Source organism: Meriones unguiculatus, chromosome 2 (assembly GCF_030254825.1).
Source record: "Meriones unguiculatus strain TT.TT164.6M chromosome 2, Bangor_MerUng_6.1, whole genome shotgun sequence".
NCBI lineage: Eukaryota > Metazoa > Chordata > Mammalia > Rodentia > Muridae > Meriones > Meriones unguiculatus.
The window spans coordinates 13,966,338-13,984,395 of NC_083350.1; the positions used below are offsets into that span (position 1 = coordinate 13,966,338).

At 52.3% G+C, this 18,058-nt stretch overlaps 1 protein-coding gene across 5 annotated transcripts in view; it reads left to right on the top strand.

Moving 5' to 3' along the window:
* The first annotated feature begins 904 nt into the window (after positions 1–904).
* Ctif (cap binding complex dependent translation initiation factor) overlaps positions 905–18,058 on the top strand; it is a 246,196-nt gene continuing 229,042 nt past the window's right edge. For 2 of the 5 annotated variants that reach the window (XM_021640087.2, XM_021640088.2), the window contains exon 1: positions 905–1,184. Coding sequence is in view for 2 of the 5 variants with exons in the window: in XM_060377034.1 (XP_060233017.1) it covers positions 1,855–1,909 (55 nt within the window). In the remaining 3 variants the exon portion in view is untranslated. Of the gene's footprint in view, positions 1,185–1,723; positions 1,910–7,930; positions 8,232–18,058 lie in introns of those variants that run through there. The other 3 variants (XM_060377034.1, XM_060377035.1, XM_060377036.1) reach the window with 2 other exon arrangements.

Genomic DNA, 18,058 nt, shown 5'->3' on the forward strand with positions numbered 1-18,058 from the left:
GTGCCTGTCCCTGTATCAAGTCCTCACTTATCTCCTATTCTTTCACAGACTGTCGCCCTCCCACAAGATTGAGCTCCTGCCGAGCACAGACTGAGGGCCTTCCTGGTCCCTGCATGTCCACATGTGCTCATTAGATATTTCACAAATTAATCACTCAAAGGATTTCTGCAGCAGGTCCGTCCCAGCCCTTCCAGTCTGCACCTGACTCCGCGGCTTCCGTGAGACGCCTCTTATATTTCTCTTGGAGGCTTCCGCGCTAACCTGCTTTAACCAAAACAGCAGAGACCTGGTCAAGTGAGGACCGAATTATGCACTGCATCGAATTCTTCCGGCCACAATGTTCCAGCTCTTAAGCATGGCCAATGGAAAATTAATTGGTCGCAAAGTGCATATCTAATTACAACATCCCGCCCCTGCCACAGCGATGCGCAAACGTTAATTATAACATATGAATCCCAATGACCGACGGTGGCACTTCGTGCCGCATTAATAACCCCACTTGTCTCCCCCACAGCATCGCTCCCAGTGCACACACTACGCTTTCTCTTAACGGCCATTAGGACAGACTGTACACTTTAAGCGCGGAAGTCCTCATCCTTACAGCTTGCCTCATTCTAAAACCGTGTTTTTCTGCAAACCCAGACGGTGCCTTCGCCCTCAGTTCTGTCCCCCACCGCAGAGGGCCCCGCTAACACAAGAGGTCGTTGGAAGGCAGATATCCGCGTAGCAACACTAGTCTGTCCAGGCAGGTCAGGCCGCATCCCCGGCGTCCCCCTAATTCCCAGCTCTCCAGGGCCCGCCATCCCAGGAAAGAAAGGCGAACTACATTACCCATCAGGCTTGCAGTCTCCCTCTTTCCTTTCAAGTCTTTGCACGTGGCCGGAGGGGAAGGCGGGGCCTGGACGTCACTCTCCTACATTCTCTTTCCCTGTGTCAGTACAGGGATCTTTTTTCCTTCCTCTACTCCCTCCCTCTGCTTGCCCCTCCCTCCCTGTCTCCCTTCCCTCCCTCCCTCCCCTCTCGACTGGGTCGGTCCGCTGGGGTGCCGTATCCCCTCACTGCCGGGACGGGCCGAACTCCCAGCAGGAGTCCGATCTCTGGAGCCTGGTCCCTCCCTTCCCCTTCCCTGCCCCCTTCCCCCACCCCCGACGCGGGCTCCGCGCGGCAGCCGGAGGAACCCCGAGGTGAGCATCCCTTGTCCGCCCTCCTCTTTTAGTCACCTCGGTTTGCGGGTGGATTCGGGGACCCGGGAGGAGGGCTACGTGACGTGCTCTTGATTATAGATAAATCCGGGAAAACCGCTCCAAACAATCCACCCCCTCCCTTCCTCCCTCCCTCCCAGTGCTTTAGGCAGCCCGATGTCCGCACCCATCCCTGGTCCCCCTCCTCTGGGTCTAGGGGTACCGCACTCTCCGATCTCGCCCCCTCCCGGGGTTTGTCCTGGGGTGGTGGGCCCAGCTCCCCGCGCGGTGGGCACCGTGACTTCGGAGCTCCGGAACCCAGAGAGGTTCCTGGGGAACGCGCGTCTGGAGCCCCACTCGCGGTGGAGCCGCCGTCTCGTGCCGGGTTCCGACCTGCGGGAGGCAGCCCGCGAGCGAGATTCCTTTCCCTTTTGTTTTGGAGCCTCGTTTGCTGCAGTGAGCAGTTGCTCCAGCGCCAGGCAAACTTGCAGCTGTTCCGACCGCGCGCTGCGCCGAGGTCGGAGCTCGGCTGGGGAGGCGGCTGCGGGCGCGGCGGCTGCAGCACCCGGGGTTGCGGGAGGGACCCCGCGCGCGCGTGTCTGCGCTGCCCTTCCCCGCCGCGCTGACGGATCGTGTCTGTGGCCGCGGCGGTCCCTGCGGGCTCGGGGATGGGATGTCTGTGGCTGGCTCGCGTCTAGACAGGCGGCAGACCCCTCCCTTCGTCCTCGGTGAGCCCGGCGGGCCGCGGAGGGCGCGGCGGGTAGGAGCGGTGGAGGGAGCCTCGGCGGAGCCATTGCAGTGGCAGCTTTGGCCGTTCTCCGCCGTGGTGATTCTGTTGGCTTTAAGAATTACCATTCCTGTGGCCTCGGAGTAATGGGGCCTGGGGGCTGGCTACGCCCTGCGGAGCTGGGGTTAAGTTGACAGGCTCTGAAAAGCCGGTTCTCGCAGGCGAGGGCTCCGAGGGCTGCAGAGTGGGCTGATGAGGGGGACCAGCAGGTGACGGTGGCAGGCGCGGGGTCTAGGGGAGATGGGGGCGGTGGCTTGGCTGAGGCCGATGTCTAGGGGATCGGGAGGGCTGCCTGCCGGTTTCTGGATGCCACCGGAGGAGACGTCCCCCGGACCGGGCGTCGGAGCGGGTTATTTGTTGGTGTTATGAGACAATCCAGGATTCAAACCCTGCTCTCCGCCGCCCCTTCTCTGGTTTTGCGGAGTTCTCAGGGTAGGGGCCGGGGCAGGGGTTGGGGGGACGTGTGAGCTCAAAAGGGGGCGCGGCATGCAGAAGGGAGGGATCGTCGGCTGTGCCCTGCGTGTCCCCACGAGGAGGGAGGCTTCGCCTCCTCCGCCTGACTGTGTGTGTGTACACACAGCTTGGTCTTGGAGGGGGCGGCGTAGTGGAGGACTGCGTGGAGTGGATGCCTCATGGGATTGGACCAGCCAACCCCAAATGATGTGAGACGGGCTCTCGGTCTTGTGTGTGTCCACGCTTGGGTTACTAAGGAATCGTTATGCTGGCTCCGGGGACCACCTTAGGATGGCTTGGGTTCTCTGGCAGCCTCCCTCCACGCGCTCTCCTCCCCCGAGCCCAGTGACTGGCTGCCCCCCCTGGCTGCCCCCCCCCCCCCCAAGCCACGTTCGGGATCCTTGAACCTAGTACGGAGGCTCCCTGTAGTGATGCTTGTGTCTGCTCATTTCCTCGGCTGTCCTCTGAGATCCTAGAGAGAACTCACGCGTTCAGACACCCCTCCCGCTCCCAGTTCTTCAGTTGAGGACCGAAGCCTGCCCGGTAGCCACAGCCTAGGGCCTATCTGCCTCAGCCCGCAGCGGGGTCACACGCCACTGCCCCGCCCGCCCGGCTGTCATTTCTGAAGCTCTGAGATTATCCTCCTCTGGCTTGGGGCCCCTGCACAGCCTGGACGCCCCAGGTCGGGTGTTGGGAGCCTCCCCAGGTCGAAAGTGACACTGTTTAAGCACCGCCTCTGCTCAGAGGGAGGCGCGGCAGAGCACAGGGAGGAGCAATGGGCTGTCCTGCCGGGTTCCTCCGGCCCAGCGCAGGGGCTGGGCCCAAACCTCTGGAATCTCTGCTCCTAGTCCTACGCCATGCAAGGAAATCGCCAAGATTTTTAAACAATCCAGTTATATAGGAACAGATTATCCTCAACAGACACTAGATAGTGGCAGGACGCTCTCGGGTAGCCTGAGGAAAGTCCTCCGAGGACTTTGTGAAACAGGACTCCCCTGTTAGCAATAGGCCCAGCGGTGAGTCCAGTGCCTATCCTGGCGAGGACCCCTTCAGGTCGGAGACAGTAATTTGCAAGGCGTTCTGGGTATAGCGCCATTGAGATGAGTAGATTGGCTAGAATGAGAACAGGTATCTGTGGATTTACAGAGAGAGAGCGTCAGTCGCCCCACCATATATCATCACAGTCGTCAAAGAGGTAGGGAAGGCCCAGGCCCACTGTACACAGGACACCAAGGCCCCCGGAAGTGATGTCACTTGCCTATGGCCTTTCAGTAGGTAAAGGACAACTTTCTTCCTTGTGATTTCTGTTTGCAGCCCATAGCTGTTTATTTTTGTTTAAGGCAGGGTCTCCACATGCTGCCTGGCTTACCTCTGCCTCCCAGATGCTGGGATAGCAGGTGTGTACCTGGTACCCACAGCTTTTTATTTAAACAGTGATATTTATTTATTTATTTATTCATTTATTTATTTATTTATTTATTTATTGAGGATGGGTTCTTGGTACCTGAGGAAATGGCCCCAAAGGGGGGTAAATTATCCTGGTACATATTCTTTGTCAAAATGCATTTTTGCTGTTACTGTGACACAGGGTCTCACTATATAGCCTTGGTTAGCTTCCCTATGTAGACCAGGCTGTCCTTATAGCCTCTGGAGTGCTAAGATTAAAGGTGTATACCACCATGCTTGGATTTTCTCAAAATAAGTAACACTAATGAAAACAGCTACTATAAACCGGGGCCTTTAACACTCACCTAATCATTTGGTGTTGACGAGTGCATGCCAGCTCTGATGCACCTGTTACATGACAATATATAGTCAGCACTTAGAGAGCGTGTGCACTTGTTCATGGAGTCCTTGGTGAGTCCAAGAGGTGTTGTTTGCATGGGCTTTTGTTGTCATTTTTTTTTTTTTTTTGAGACAGGCTAGCCTGTTGTATACTTATAGAGCCCAGGCTGGTTGGTCTCAGACTTACAGCAACATTCCTGCTTCAACCTCCCAAGTACTGCTAAGATTTATTCTTTACTGCTCTCAGTGCCTAAAATGTAAACCCGCCGTCTTCCTGTCTTCCTGCCTGTCTAGAGGTGGCCAAGCCTGGGAAACAACAAAGCATCCTTACATGTCTGTGTGAGTGCCTCAGTGGTCATGCAAGTGGAAGTCTTCAGGCGTGAGCTAGGAGGGTTTTAATGTTGGCAAACGGATCAGAAAACTACCTGACCCACCCATTGTGTTGGGCACCTTTGAGTTTGTGTGTCTTGAAGTACATACAAAAGAAATTAACAACTAGTTCCAGTTATGTGTTAGGACAGTGGTTCTCAACCTGTGGTTTGCCACCCCTTTAAGGAGGTTGAGTGGCCCCCTAAGGCCACTCAAAGAGGGGTCACCTCTTTACACTACAATTTATAACAAGTAGCAGAATTACAATTATGAAGTAGCGATGAAATAATTTTATGGTCTGGGGTCTCCACAACATGAGGAACTGTATTAAAAGGTTGCAGCCGTAGGAAGGTTGAGAACCACTAACACTGCCCTTCCTGCTGTGGTGGATATATGAATGTCAGTTTCGCAGATGCTTACGATGGACCCATCCGTATTGCTTTGGGCACACAAAGGCACCACAGCAGGCATCGTTCAGTTACGCTGCAAGAGGCAACCCATCATCAATATTTTGTAATACTCACCTGGGACATATGTTGGTTGCCAGGTCCCCTACCGCTTGGTATCTGAGAGCAAAGGTCGAGGGAAGCAGGGGCAGGGAAGGTCCTCCTGTCTCTGTGACCTAGCTGCAAGCTGTTTGGAATCTCTGAGGTGGGGCTAGGGCTAGATCCTGCAGGAGATAGGCAGCCGAGGAAGGTTATGCCCTCAGGCCAACCAGCAGGTCCCTCTGAGACCGAGGCACTGTGAAGATGTTCTCTCTGTTCCTAGCTCTAGCTCTAATGTGCCGTGACTCCGAGAGAAGCTGTGTGGTTTTGGTCCAGGTCTCACCCAGGCCTTCATGAGGTCTGTAGGTGTTTGTATGAGGTTGCCCAGCTCCAAATTCACATGTGTGATCTCTGTCTTCCTCCAGTTCCGCTTCCATTGCCCCTACTCTAAGGATATATATATTTTTTTCAATTCTGATTATGATGGTAGAAGCTGGAGGTGGGCGGTTGGGATGCAGAATCTCAGTTCTGGAGAGACAGGAAGACAGGCAGACAGACAGGCAGTCTGTGAGAATTCTCCCACAGCAGCACTTCTGCAGAACTTACCTGATCGAGTGTTGCAGCTGGACTTTATAGCCAAAGCCGAGCTGAGGGGTTAAGAACTGGAAGAGAACAGGCCCGTCCCTGGAGCCGGGCAAATGGGACAGAAAAGCTGGTTGTGTGGTCTCCATGCAAGGACCTCAGGGCCTCAGAAGTAAATGACTTACTCAGGGTCACATGGAGCTCTTGTCAGAGTGGGGCAGGAAACCTTGATCTTTCTCATGGTCCTCCTCTTTTCAAAGTCGGCACACTTTGTCTTCTTTCACTTGGCTGGCCATTGCTGCTTTCCTTCAGGGCTGGCTTTTGTTGCCTCGTATTCTGTCTTAGCGTCCAGGAATAAATGAAGGCTTTTTGAGGTGTAGACACCTTGTTCTTATTTGGTGTGTTGCTTTCTGGCCCTATGGCATGGAGCTAGATACCAGTGTACTTGCATTTTCCAAGACCTTTAACTGAGTTAATTAAGGACAGATCCGAGGTAGGGAAGACAGTGGGGTTGGCTGAAACTCATGTTGTAGATGGACTTAAGTGTAGCCCGTGATCATCCCAGGTGGACGTTTCATGTCTGCCTGTGAGGTTGGGCTCATCTCCCCACCCCGTTTTATAGGTGAGGAGGTCAAGTCTCCATTGCTAATGACATGCCCAAATTGCAAGTAAGTTTTAGAACAGGCACGTGGACCCCATATCTCCATCCTCCCTCAGTGCCCAGTGCCAAGGAGGCTGCTTGGCCTTCTGACATCATCATTGTGGTGGAGACCTGGAACCCAGCAGAGATTTGTGTATTTGTCATGTCCAGCCGGGAAGCTGGACCCAACTGCTGGCTCAGGAGAAGCATTGTGGAGTAGATACAGGATGAGAGGCAGTTTTCATAGCAAGGATACGTAGAGTAGGACCGGTTTGGGATGGTTTAATGGAAGAGGTGTTTTTGGGAATAGTGCAGGTGTTCTGTCTGTGTGAGGGGTTTTAGATTAATGGTCCAGATGTGGGTACAGGAAACTGAGTGTGCATGAGGTAGGGTGGAGCAGAGAGGTTTAGTCGATCACCCTGCAGTCAACGTGACCTTCTTCATTGCTATTGGGCTTTGTAGGCCTGGGTCAGTGTTAGGTTGGGCTACAACAGAGGACATGCCTAGAGCTTTGATTCAGATGTTGTGGGGAGAGAAACACAAATTGTTACATTTCCCAACAGTGTACAGGAAAGCCTGAAGATTTCTCAAGTGCCTGATGACTCAGAGGACCTGCCATCAGGGAGGACTTCCTGAAGGAGGCAGCTCAAGCACTGACTATTAAAGGAGAGAAAGGAACCAGCCAGAGGAGACAGGAAAAGGGCCTTCTGTGGTAGGCAACAGCAGGCACAAAGGGGGCGGGGGCTGGAACAGACTGACTCTGGGAAGGAACCATTAGCGGTGAGGTGGAACTCAAGAACGCAGCCGAGGAAGTACTGTCCTTCACAACCAGTAAACTCCAGCTGTTAGACTGATGCTCCATCTAGGATGGGAGAGGGCCTTTAACGAGGTGGCCTCTGGGCTCTGGGAGCTGCAGTGTTTGTGTCAGAGGGAGGTGATCTGAAGCCAGGCCAGACACTGGAGATGAATCAAGGGTCACATGTTGTCTTACTTAGGTTTCTGTTGCTGTGACAAAAATAACTGGGACCAAAAGCAACTTGGGAAGGGAAAGGTTTATTTCATTATACTTCCCTGTCACAGCCCATCATTGGAGGAAGTCAGGGCAGGAACTCAAGGTAGGAAGCTGGAGGCAGGAGCTGAAGCAGAGGCCACGGAGGATGCTGCTTACTGCCTTGCTCCTCCTGGCTTGCTCAGTTTGTTTTCTTCTAATACCCAGGACCACCGGTCCAGGGATGACACTGCCCAAATTGAGCTGGGTCTTCCACCACTAGTCATCAATCGAGTTAATGCAGTGCAAGCCAGGCTGGTGCGGGCCTTTTCTCAGTGAGGGGTCCCTTTTCCCAAATGACCCCAGCTTCTGTCAGGTTGACATACAACCAGCGGGCATACATGTTAAACAGATTTGGGGAGCACAGCCTGTGGTTATGGCTTATACGTAAAGGGGAACCCTTCACAGATCCCCAGGCTTCCGGCCACTCTGACTGAGTGCGGATGGCAGCCCGAGCATAAACCGGGATAGGTCTGCCGGGTGAGGGTGAGAATAAAGAGCTGTGGCAAGTTCAGCATCATAGACTTTGGATTAGAATCGCAGATACTATCATACCGGAGGAAGAAGGGTGAGCAGGAGCTACTGCGCTGAGGGCGAGGAGGCATCTGTGAGGTGATGGGGGACCCAGACCCTGTCAGACAATGCAGCGGACCTCTTCCTCTCATTGTCAGAGAATCCTTTGTCACACAGGGCTGCTGGCTCCGTAGGGAAGCCAGGCAGTGATGCTGTGTCATGCTGGAGGCCCAGCTGGCGGAAGCAGGCTGCAGCTTCAGCTGGATGCATTAGAGTGAGCGAGGCGAGAGAGGCGCTTTCCTCTTTTAACATTCACAAGGAGAGCGGAGCCCTGTCCCAGGCCCTTGAGAAGGAGAACTGCTTTTCAGGAGCAGGTGGTGTGTGTGAGGTAAGATGGGGACATACAGAAAAAAAGAGCTAAGGAACTGCATAAGCCAGAAGCGTAGAATGAGTGTGAGCGAAGTGAAACTGCGTAGCGGAGATCCCCGTTTCGTTCATCCATCATTGTACAGGGCTGCTGGTGGGACCAAGCCTTTTCCTGTTTGGACTCTGAAGACCCAAAGCTAAGCCTGGCACACAGGAGGTGTTTGTCTCCCGTGGGTCTTTGCAGGGATGTGGCCGGTGTGTAGGATCGGAGATTGGCCAGAGAAGTCATCTGGGCACAAATCCTAAGGGGGCACCCCCATACTGACTTAGACACTTTCAGTGCCACAGTAGAATGCCCCTGGAACCCTTCCAAATACAGAGTGCCTGGAGATGCTGCAGGAGATCAGCAGAATCCTTTCTAAGAACAGCTTAGCTCACTGAACACAAGGGAAGCCCTGCCCCAGATGAGACCCGGGAGTGTGCGCAGGCAATGCTGGGCTTGACAGGTAGCTGCTGGGCTCAGAACCCCAGGGCCTGAGCCCTGACGGTGTCTCCTCTGGGGTGGGGAATGGAGAGCCCTGCCTCTAGTGGGTACAGGGAGGTTTGCCTATCAGGAGAAAGCACAGGCTAGCCATCCCCCACCGCCCGCTGGCATGGGTGGTGCTGGCCTGTTTGGATTTGAGGTTGGGAAAAAAATACCTCCCAGCTGTTGGAAACCTCAGGCTTTTTACAGCTTTGGGTGTCCACCTGTTATTTTATCCTAGGGCTCCAAAGAAGAAATTAACTCACAGTCCCGGGGCCTTGATCCTGCCCATTGTGGGCCAGAGGAAGTGAGGTTCTTCACCCATTGTTGATTGTCAGAGTTCAAGTCTCGCATTCAGGGCATCGTGAATGAGTGAGTGAAGGGGAGGAGGAGAGGGCAGAAGGGCCCTGAGTAGGACCTAGAGAGTGGTCCTGGAAGACAACTGCCCAGTGCTGGAAGCAAATGGATCATGTAGAGAATTGTCCCTGCCTCACCTCAGATGTATGACATGGCTTGGGTCCAATCCCCAGAACTGCAGGGGAAGGGAAAAAGAAAAAGAAGTAACATATTTGTGGATGAATCCCATCTGGCTACAAAACCCACATCTTTTCTCACACTGCTTGCTCGTTGCAAATCCTTACAGGTATGGCATCTTCCCAGGCTGCTGTTTAGGGCACCCAGTGAGGATTTCCATGGTCATTTCTTCTCCAGACCACATTCCTCCATGTCCTCCCTGAGCCCAGAGATACAGTTTCAGACTTGGGGTCAGCTAATTTCCCTTTTGCCTGCTTGGGAATGCAGGCCAGCAAAACACTTGGGCCACTGTGAACCTTTATTGCACTGCCACTTCCGTCTTCACCATCCTGCTTCTGCCAGAAGGGCCCCTGTTTGCTAAGGCCGAGAATCCAGCCAATTTCTGTCTTAACTGGTTTAACGCACAGAGACCTTGCAAGGATACATGTTGACTGGGCAGAGCTGGTTGTGCGGGCGCAGTCTGTGATATGGAAGCTATTTTTTAAATTTTTGTTTGATTTTGTTCTTGGTTTCTGAGATGGGGTCTAGGTATGTAGCCCAGGCTCACCATGAACTCTCTAAAGTGTCTTGTATCCAAACTTGTGATCCTTCTGTCTCAACCTTCTAGGTACTATGCCTGGCTTGATACAGACACTCTGAGCTACTTTGCTTTATAGACAATTGCAAGAGACACCTGTCTTTGATGCCTGGAACACTTTTGCTCATGAGGGAGCCATATGCATGGATCTAGGTTCAGTGGGTATCTGAGGTATGCCAGGCTCAGCGTTGGGTACTCCGGTATGGGTCTCACAGAAGGAAACTGACTTCTGTGAGGGAGACTGCGAGGGGCAGAGACATGGAAATGCCTGGTTATAATGGTGGCCACAGAACCCTGAAGTTACTCAGAAGGCATGTATGTGGGGCAGGGTGGACGCTGCCCCTGTGATTCTGTTCCAGGGTAATCCCTTGGGGTATACAAGAACCCCACGTTACCACCTGCTGGGAACACCCAGGCCTTTGTCATGATCTTGGGGAATTTGCTATGACTCTGAACCATGAGATCAAAATAGTGGCCTGCTGCTGAACTCTTATCCTGGCCTGTTTCCCCACAGGATGGCATTCACAGTGTAATTTTTACGGCATATGTGTTATTTATTTGAGTGTTGTGTCTGTCTGTAGCACCCCAGGATCTCCTACAAACAGAGGTGTTCCACAATTCCTTTCTTTTTGCAGAGCAGGGTGGCTAGTGTCTGCGGCTTACATGTCTGCTGGCTCCTATCGGCTAAGGAGAGCAGCAGCTGCTGCGCAGTAAGGTTGGCCAGGTTGAGGCAGCTCTGCTAATTTCTGCTGGACTCCTTGCTGTGTTGACAGAGCCAGTGGTGAGGGCCAGAGATTCTGGAAACACACACAGTCTGGGTCTTTCTCCTCCACAGACCTCTGTCCTCCTTGTGCACGTGTATATGGGTTTGCAGATGGCTCAGGCCAGGGGGATAAGAGCGGGCTCTAAGCATATCCAGCCTCCACCTGCTTGGGTGTCTGTGGTTGGTGTACCAGCTCAGAGAAGCACACAGCCTTTCCTTTGGCTTCACCCTCCACCCCCATGGTTCCTCAACTGCTTCCCTGGTTTGTGCTCAGAGGTGCTGAACACACTAGAAGTGTCACCCACTTCCGTGTCAACCGTGCGGGTCCCATAGGGCTGGTGCAACCCTTGCCATGACACCCACACCAGGAGGAAGGTATGGTTGGTTACAGTACATGCCTGTTAAAAGGCATGTGTTCATTTGGACTCGGCTGCAGACTCTGAGTCAGCACATGGTGGCCTGCATAGGGCCTGGAAGAGGGTTCTGTGGGTCCTCCCCTTCGAATGTTTTGAAGAGGAAGAAGGATCACTGCTCATGTTGCGCTCATGTTGCTCTGAGTAGACTGTGTTCCCTGAAAGCCCTGCTAGAGCCCTTGAACCCATGGGGTTTCTGGGAGTCAGGGTCTCTACAGAGGGCAACGGGCTGCATCCTTAGGTAACATGATTGGCATCTGTGTAAGAATGGAACCTGGGCTAGGTGTGGAGGTGCATGGGTGTAAACTTAGCACTGGAGAGTCTGATGCAGGAGGATTGCTGCGTTATATAGCAAGGCCTTATCTGGAAAGAAAAAGGAAAAAAGTGAAAGAAGTCATGGACTGCAGATGGAGATGAGCGGTGTCCTGGGGTTGGCCCCTGTACCCCCCCCCAACAAAGCCTGAGTAGATTAGAGCAGATGTAACAGACTGAGGGAACCAGCGCTCGAGGACACGGAGCCCCAAGGAGAAGGGCTTTAAACTACACAAACACAAACACACACGGACAGCATAGTATATAGCACAGCACAGCACAGCACAGCACAGCACAGCACAGCACAGCATAATATAGTATAGTAATCAGGGCTCCTGATGCCTTGGTTCTGGACATCTATCCCCAGCACTGTGTGCCTTGATTTCCTGTTGCTCTCGGCCTCACAGTTTGCCCCAGGACAGGAATGTATCTCCCCTGAGCATGGAGACCATTGAGCCTGCATACTGAGTCTTACTCAGAGGCCAGTTAGGTACCAGTAAGAGGTTCTGAGTAGCACAGGGTCAGGGGAAGGGCAGGTGTTTCCGGAAGCCCTTTGAAAGCCCAGTGATAACTTAAAAAAACCCAGCATGTATTTGATTGATTACTAATGTAAGAGCACATAGCGGGTGCTTTTTATATACTAATTAGCCTTCCAGATCTATATTTTATCCATGAAAAAGTTGAGGGCACAGGGAGCGTTTGCCTTAGGTTGCATGGCTAGGGAGTAGTATAGCAGATTTCAGTTCGGCCTTGCTTTTTCACCCTCACACACTGACTAGCTGTACGGAGGCCCTTGTGATGTTCTGGGGAGGTTGTCACTTATAGTTTGGATGAGCAAGTCACTCCTATCCACATGTTTTCTTCTTGGTGACTCCAAGACTTACATGAGATGACATCTTGGGTGCCTGCCCCTTCTCACTCTTAGGTTCATGCCTGTCCTTTCATTAGTTAGAATTGCCCACAGTGGGGCTGGTGTGGAGAAGGAAGGGACCCTGAGTCTCAGTCTCTCTCTCTCTCTCTCTCTCTCTCTCTCTCTCTCTCTCTCTCTCTTTTCCCTTTGCTGACCCTAAGGCTGCAGCTCCAGGTCCACCTGAGTATAACAGTCTCTCTTGTGGCAAGAGATGAATTCTGTCAGCAGCAGCAGAACTGACCCCACCCCATGCCAAGCCACCCCAGGTCCTACGAGGAAGGCCTGGGATGAGTTATATCCAGAGAAGCACTCGGTCAGCTGGGGCTGATGAAGCCCCAGGAGGCAGATAGGGCCTGAGACTCAGGCTCTCGCCCATTCTGCTTCCCCGTGTTTAGGCCCGTGGCGGCAGCAGCAGAGGGCCGAGTAAGGAGATGGCTGTCTGGAAGTTCCAAGGACACAGTTGAGAATAGGGTCATCAGTCAGAAGGGAACTTGGCTGTCAACATCTGGCAAGCCAGAGCAGAGCATATCCCTAAAGGAGGCTGATTTTGCTCACCACACTGGAGACAGGCTTGCTTAATGGATCCGTAATAGATATGGGAAAAGTGTCTTTTCAGAGAACCCAGTTCTTGGTGGCCTGCTGTGATCTCATTGCTTTTCTGATTCTTGCATTAAGACATTTGGATAGAGACAGCAAACCTCTGTGCCTTCCCTTCTATTGTCAGGGTTCTCTGGGGACACAACTCCTGTGTTCTTGTGGGGCGCCTAGGGGGCTGATGGGACTAATGTACTTATTCTAGCAGGGCTCTTAAAGGAAAATAACCCAGTGGACCAGCCAAGATCACGGACACTCACTGTAGAACAGCACATGGAGAAAGGGCTTTCTGAGCCATGCCTTCCTGGCTCTTCAGAATGTTGTGTAGAGGTTTTCGGGTACCCCGTCCACTGAGCCACCCTGTCAGTTATTGTGGCCAACAATAGTGTCATCTCCCAGCTGAGACAAGGGTCATACCAATTCAGATTTACCCAATGCACCAGAATGGATGGGGAAACAGCTTTTCAGAATAGCGGGCAGTCCTGGGTCTGGATCTCACTGAAGATGGGCCCCTTGCAGAGAAAGGCAAAGCCCTGTGGTGTGTCCCCAAATTCATCCTCTGAGCAGCATGGGCAGTCTCAGACAGTTGAGAACCATTGGAAAGTCTCTGCACACCTACCCTTTTCGTCTTGGGGATGGAAGAGCCTGATAATTTGACATAATCCATGTTCCTGAGGTTGGGAGGGGTCTGCGGAGTTTGGCCTTCAGCAGGTGGGCACCTAGAAATCTCTCAGGGCCTATGGCTCACTACTTTATGGCCCAGAGCCATAACGGGAGGCAGGTTGGGATAGCACCCGAGGTATAAAGTGAGTAGTGCAGGAAACAAGCGATAGCCAGTTGTCTCTCTTCGCACTGCTTCTAGTGTGGCCCATAACGGGCTAATCTGTTTTAAGATTTAGTTTCTAGGTGGGGGAATCTCCATTTCCTCCCGGCTCTTGTCAGAATAATCTAGGGTAAAGATCTGTTTTCCAGGCCTGGGCTCCACCCCAGCCCTGGTGACAGCCAAAACCACCTCTGCCCAGTTTCTTCTGAATGGTCCTGAGAGCCAAGAATCAGATGCAAAAGCAGTGAGATATTTTTAGATGTATTTATTTTATGTGTCTGAGTATTTTGCCTGTATGCATGCCTGGTGCCCACAGAGGTCAGGAGATGGGACTCAGCTATCCTGGAACTGAGTTATGGTTGAGAGCCACTGTATGTGAGCTAGGATCTGAGCCCAGGTCCTGGCAAGAGCAGCAAGTCTTGTTAACTGCTGAGCCATCTCTCCAGCCCCAGGGGCAACAATTTTGTGTTTGTTTTGTTTTCTGTAAGGGTACCAATACATAGCCCAGTCTGGCTTCCTGCCTCAGCCCCTTCACTATTGAGCTTACAGACATCGACTACTAGGTCTGGCTGGGGAGTGAGGTTCTTAAGAGCTGACTCACGAGGCCTGGGAAAGCTGGGGGTGGATCACACAAGACCTAGGGACCTGTGACTTCCCTTGCATTAGGACCTGGCTCCTACAGCCTAGGACCATAGCTGTGGCTGGCGGCTCAGGCCCTGCAGCCCCCAGCCTCTACTCTTTTCTGCTCAGCAAACAAAGCAGTCTAGCTCCCACATTGGCTCAGTCTGCAGAGACCTTGTGAGGCGGAGGGCCAGGTGATTCAATTGTGGACGTGCCTGGGTTGAGGGAGGCCTGAACGGCTAATGGCATGCAGCTATGAGTGTGTATGCAGCTATGAGTGTGTCTGTCGTGCCTGTCTCCAGAGCCCATTAGATCATGAGGGCTCTGACCTCATGCATGTTTAATCTCCTGATGGATCCACTCCATGCACAGACTGTTGGAGGTGGTGAGACATGGAAGGTGGGGCCGGGCTTGAAGAAGTAGTCCCTGGGGGTGCCTTAGAAGGCCATTTCTTCCTCTGGTGCCTTGCTATCTCCACTCTGCTTCTTCGTTGCCTGGAGTGGAACTCTGTTCCAGCACAATCCCTCTGCCATGATGGACAGGCAACAAAATCGACTTTTCTTCCCTTCAGTTGTTTACCTCAGGTGTTTTTGTTACAACATAGGTAGCAAACACCGGTGACTTCCTAGCTGAGCAGTAAACCCAGGGCGTAACTTTTCAGATGAACATAACACGTCCCTTGGCCTGTAGCCCCAGGGAAGTCTTTGGGGCTTGAGTGAGCAGGGCAGGGGTGAGCTCAGTTTGGGGTGCAGGGACAAAGGGAAGGCTATAGGAACGTTTATTCAGCAGGAGCCGTGTCATGACCTTAGTGAGGATCTGCCTTTGCTCTGCTTCTGCAGAGGCAGGCGGGCACAGGGCCTCCAGTTCTCCATGTCTGCACTTCTGGAAGCTTCAGTGTGGACCTGTCTCTCTGTTTCTGAATACTGCTCTTCTTCCAGAATGTACCCTGTCTGTCCTCAGCTGTCTGTCCAGCTGACCATGCAGGGTGGTGAAACTGTGCTGCGTTTCTCATTGTCCCAGCATCTAGGACATGGGGGTGCTGAGAAGTTTGTTTTCTGGACTTCCTGCTTCTCAGTGCCACCTTCTTGTTACTCACCCCTACCCTTATTCTGTACACACACACATACACAAACACATGCACATACACAGAAGGAAAGCAGCATCAGTGTCTGCCTTTATGACGATATAGCTCCATTGAGTTTGGGCCTTACCATTTGGCCTCTTGTGACTTTCATCAAATCTTTAAAGCCCCCTTCTCCTAGTGCAGTCACATTGGGGGTTAGGCCTCCAGCAGATGAATTGGGAAGGGGCATGATTCAATTTGTAACTAGCTCCATCCAGTGAACCCTTCCTGTGACTTAAAGAAATGCATTTAGATGGCTGGCGGAATGGGATGATTTTAGTTGAATACATTGGAACATGTAAAACATTTCATACCTTGTATTTGTTTAAATATTCATGTAAGAGAAACAAAAACTAGCTGGGCATGATGATATAAGCCTGCAATTCCAGCACCTGTCGGGGAGGAAGGGGCAGGATACTCTTGGGAGTTCAAGGCCAGCTTTAGCTGCATAGTTCCAGGCCAGCCAGAGCTATAATACAGCCAAGTGCTGAGAGTGTAGCTCAGGGGTAGAGCTTTGGCTCATCTCTGTGTGGGTACTTTGGTTTTCCTTACAACATAGCAGCAGGGCTCTCAAAGTGAATGTCCCAAGAAACAAGAAAGAGCAGCTGCCAGTTTGCTATGGCCCAGTCCAAACACCGGTTGAGTGTGCTGCTCCTGTGCTGTTTGGTCAAGAGTCCACATTCAAGGGGATGGGGGAGGGTTTTGAAGAATATGAAGGCCATGGTTGGTCTCACCCTTCCTTTCCATAGGCTTTCCTGGAAGCCTAATTCACCTCCTACTTGCTGCCTTTTGTGGGAGCGATAGAAAAGAAATGTATGTATGAATCGGTCTGTATGGCTTGAACTCAGTGATAGTTAATAAAGACTTTATTTCATCCATTCCTTAAAAGTTGTCCCTACCCCATTGTGATTCGTTACTTTTTCTGTTACTGTGATAAAACACCAGGACCAAAAGCAACTTAGAGAACAAAGGGTTTATTTTGGCTTATTGTTTTAGAGGGAGACTCTCTCATGGTGAGGAAGCATGGCATCATGTGACAGGCATGGCAGCTGGGAAGTCCCATCCTCAGCCACAAGCAGAGAAAATGAACTGGAAGTTTAAATCTCAAGGCCTGCTCCCAGGGACTTCCTCCAGAAATGCCTGACTACGTAAACATCCCCAACAATGCCATCAGCCAGGGACCAAGTGTTCAAATGCCTGAGACATAGTGGCATCTCTCCTTCAAACCACCACGTACATCCCTGTGTGTGTTGCTTCCCCTTTACCTGACACTCCCGTTCCCTCAGATGTCAGCAGCTGGCCTTGCAAGACAGAGCATTTCCCTGCAAGGCTGCCTCCACCAGATCAGAGCCCTCTCCTGAGAGGCTTTCCTGTGCCCGAGGCTGGGCTGGCTGCAGGGATGCAGGGAGGAATCTGGATGCATACGCTTCCATGCCTGCTTCACTTTCAGGGATCCTGGGGCATCAGTGGGAGAAAATGGTGGCCTCCAACACTTTTTCTCAGGGTGTCCTTTTCAGCAGCATGGCATTGTATGTGGGGGTGGTAGTGGAGCATCTGTGCTCTGTCTGTGCCACTTCTTTGCTGGCCTGGGTCCTGGCTTAGGGTGGGTCCCAGCACCGTGGCTCTGGTTTTGTTAACTAACCAGTCTTGTTTCCTCTCCTGTAAGAGTGGAAGACTCCATTTAGTCTGAGGATTGGCAGCCTGTGGCCTGTCCACCAAATCCAGCCCAACTCCAGCTTCTCACGGTGAAGCTTCAGTTTCACTGAAACAGTCATACATGGTCCTTTCTGTGTATCTGTCATGGTTGTCATAGAAAACGTGGCCTAGGAGGCAGCGTGTCTGGACTTTTAGAGAGAAGGTTGATGACCCACAGGTAAAATCCCCGTCTCTGTGGGATTTGCATCTGTGGAGCTAACCAAGACTAAAACATACTTTTTAAAGCACTGGGATGACTGTGGTGGCTCATGCCTGTAACCCCAGCACTTGGGAGGCTTCGGGAGGAGGATCAGGACCCGAAGGACATCCTTAGCTTTGTGTTAAGTTGAGCTTGAACTTGAACGCTGACTTGAACTGCATGAGGCCTTGTCCCATAAAAAGAACAAACTAAACAAGCCGGGCTTGGTGGCACAGACCTGTAACCCACACACATGACTGGGGGGGTCGTGAAAAAGGGTAAGAGGAGGGTGGGGAGAGAAGGAAGGGGAGGGAGAGGAGGAGGGAAGAGGCCTAACACATAAGTTCTTCAGAACTCTAGCCCCTGCTGGGCTGCTGTTACAGAAAGCCACAATGAGAGTTTGTTTGGCTCACAGGTCCTGAGGGTGGGATGTGCAAGCTCCCAGGGCTGTTTGCAGGAGGCCCCTTCTTGCTGTGTCCTTACTTGAATGACCTCTCAGAGCTAAGCCTTTTGATAAAGGTGGAACTCTGTCACCTCCCTCCTAGCCTCCTCCTACAGGCCCTGCCTCCCAGTGCCAGCTCTCGGAGGGCACACTAAGGCCAAAATGTTCTTCTGTGGAAAGGAGGGTGCCAGATAAATAGGCTTTCTAGTGGCCATCTAGTACCATATTTCAATTCATTTTAGACCACTCTATTTGGAGCCAGTTCCCTGGGCCAGAGGGTCTCAAACTCTGCAGTAACAGATGCAGCCAGCCAGAAAGGA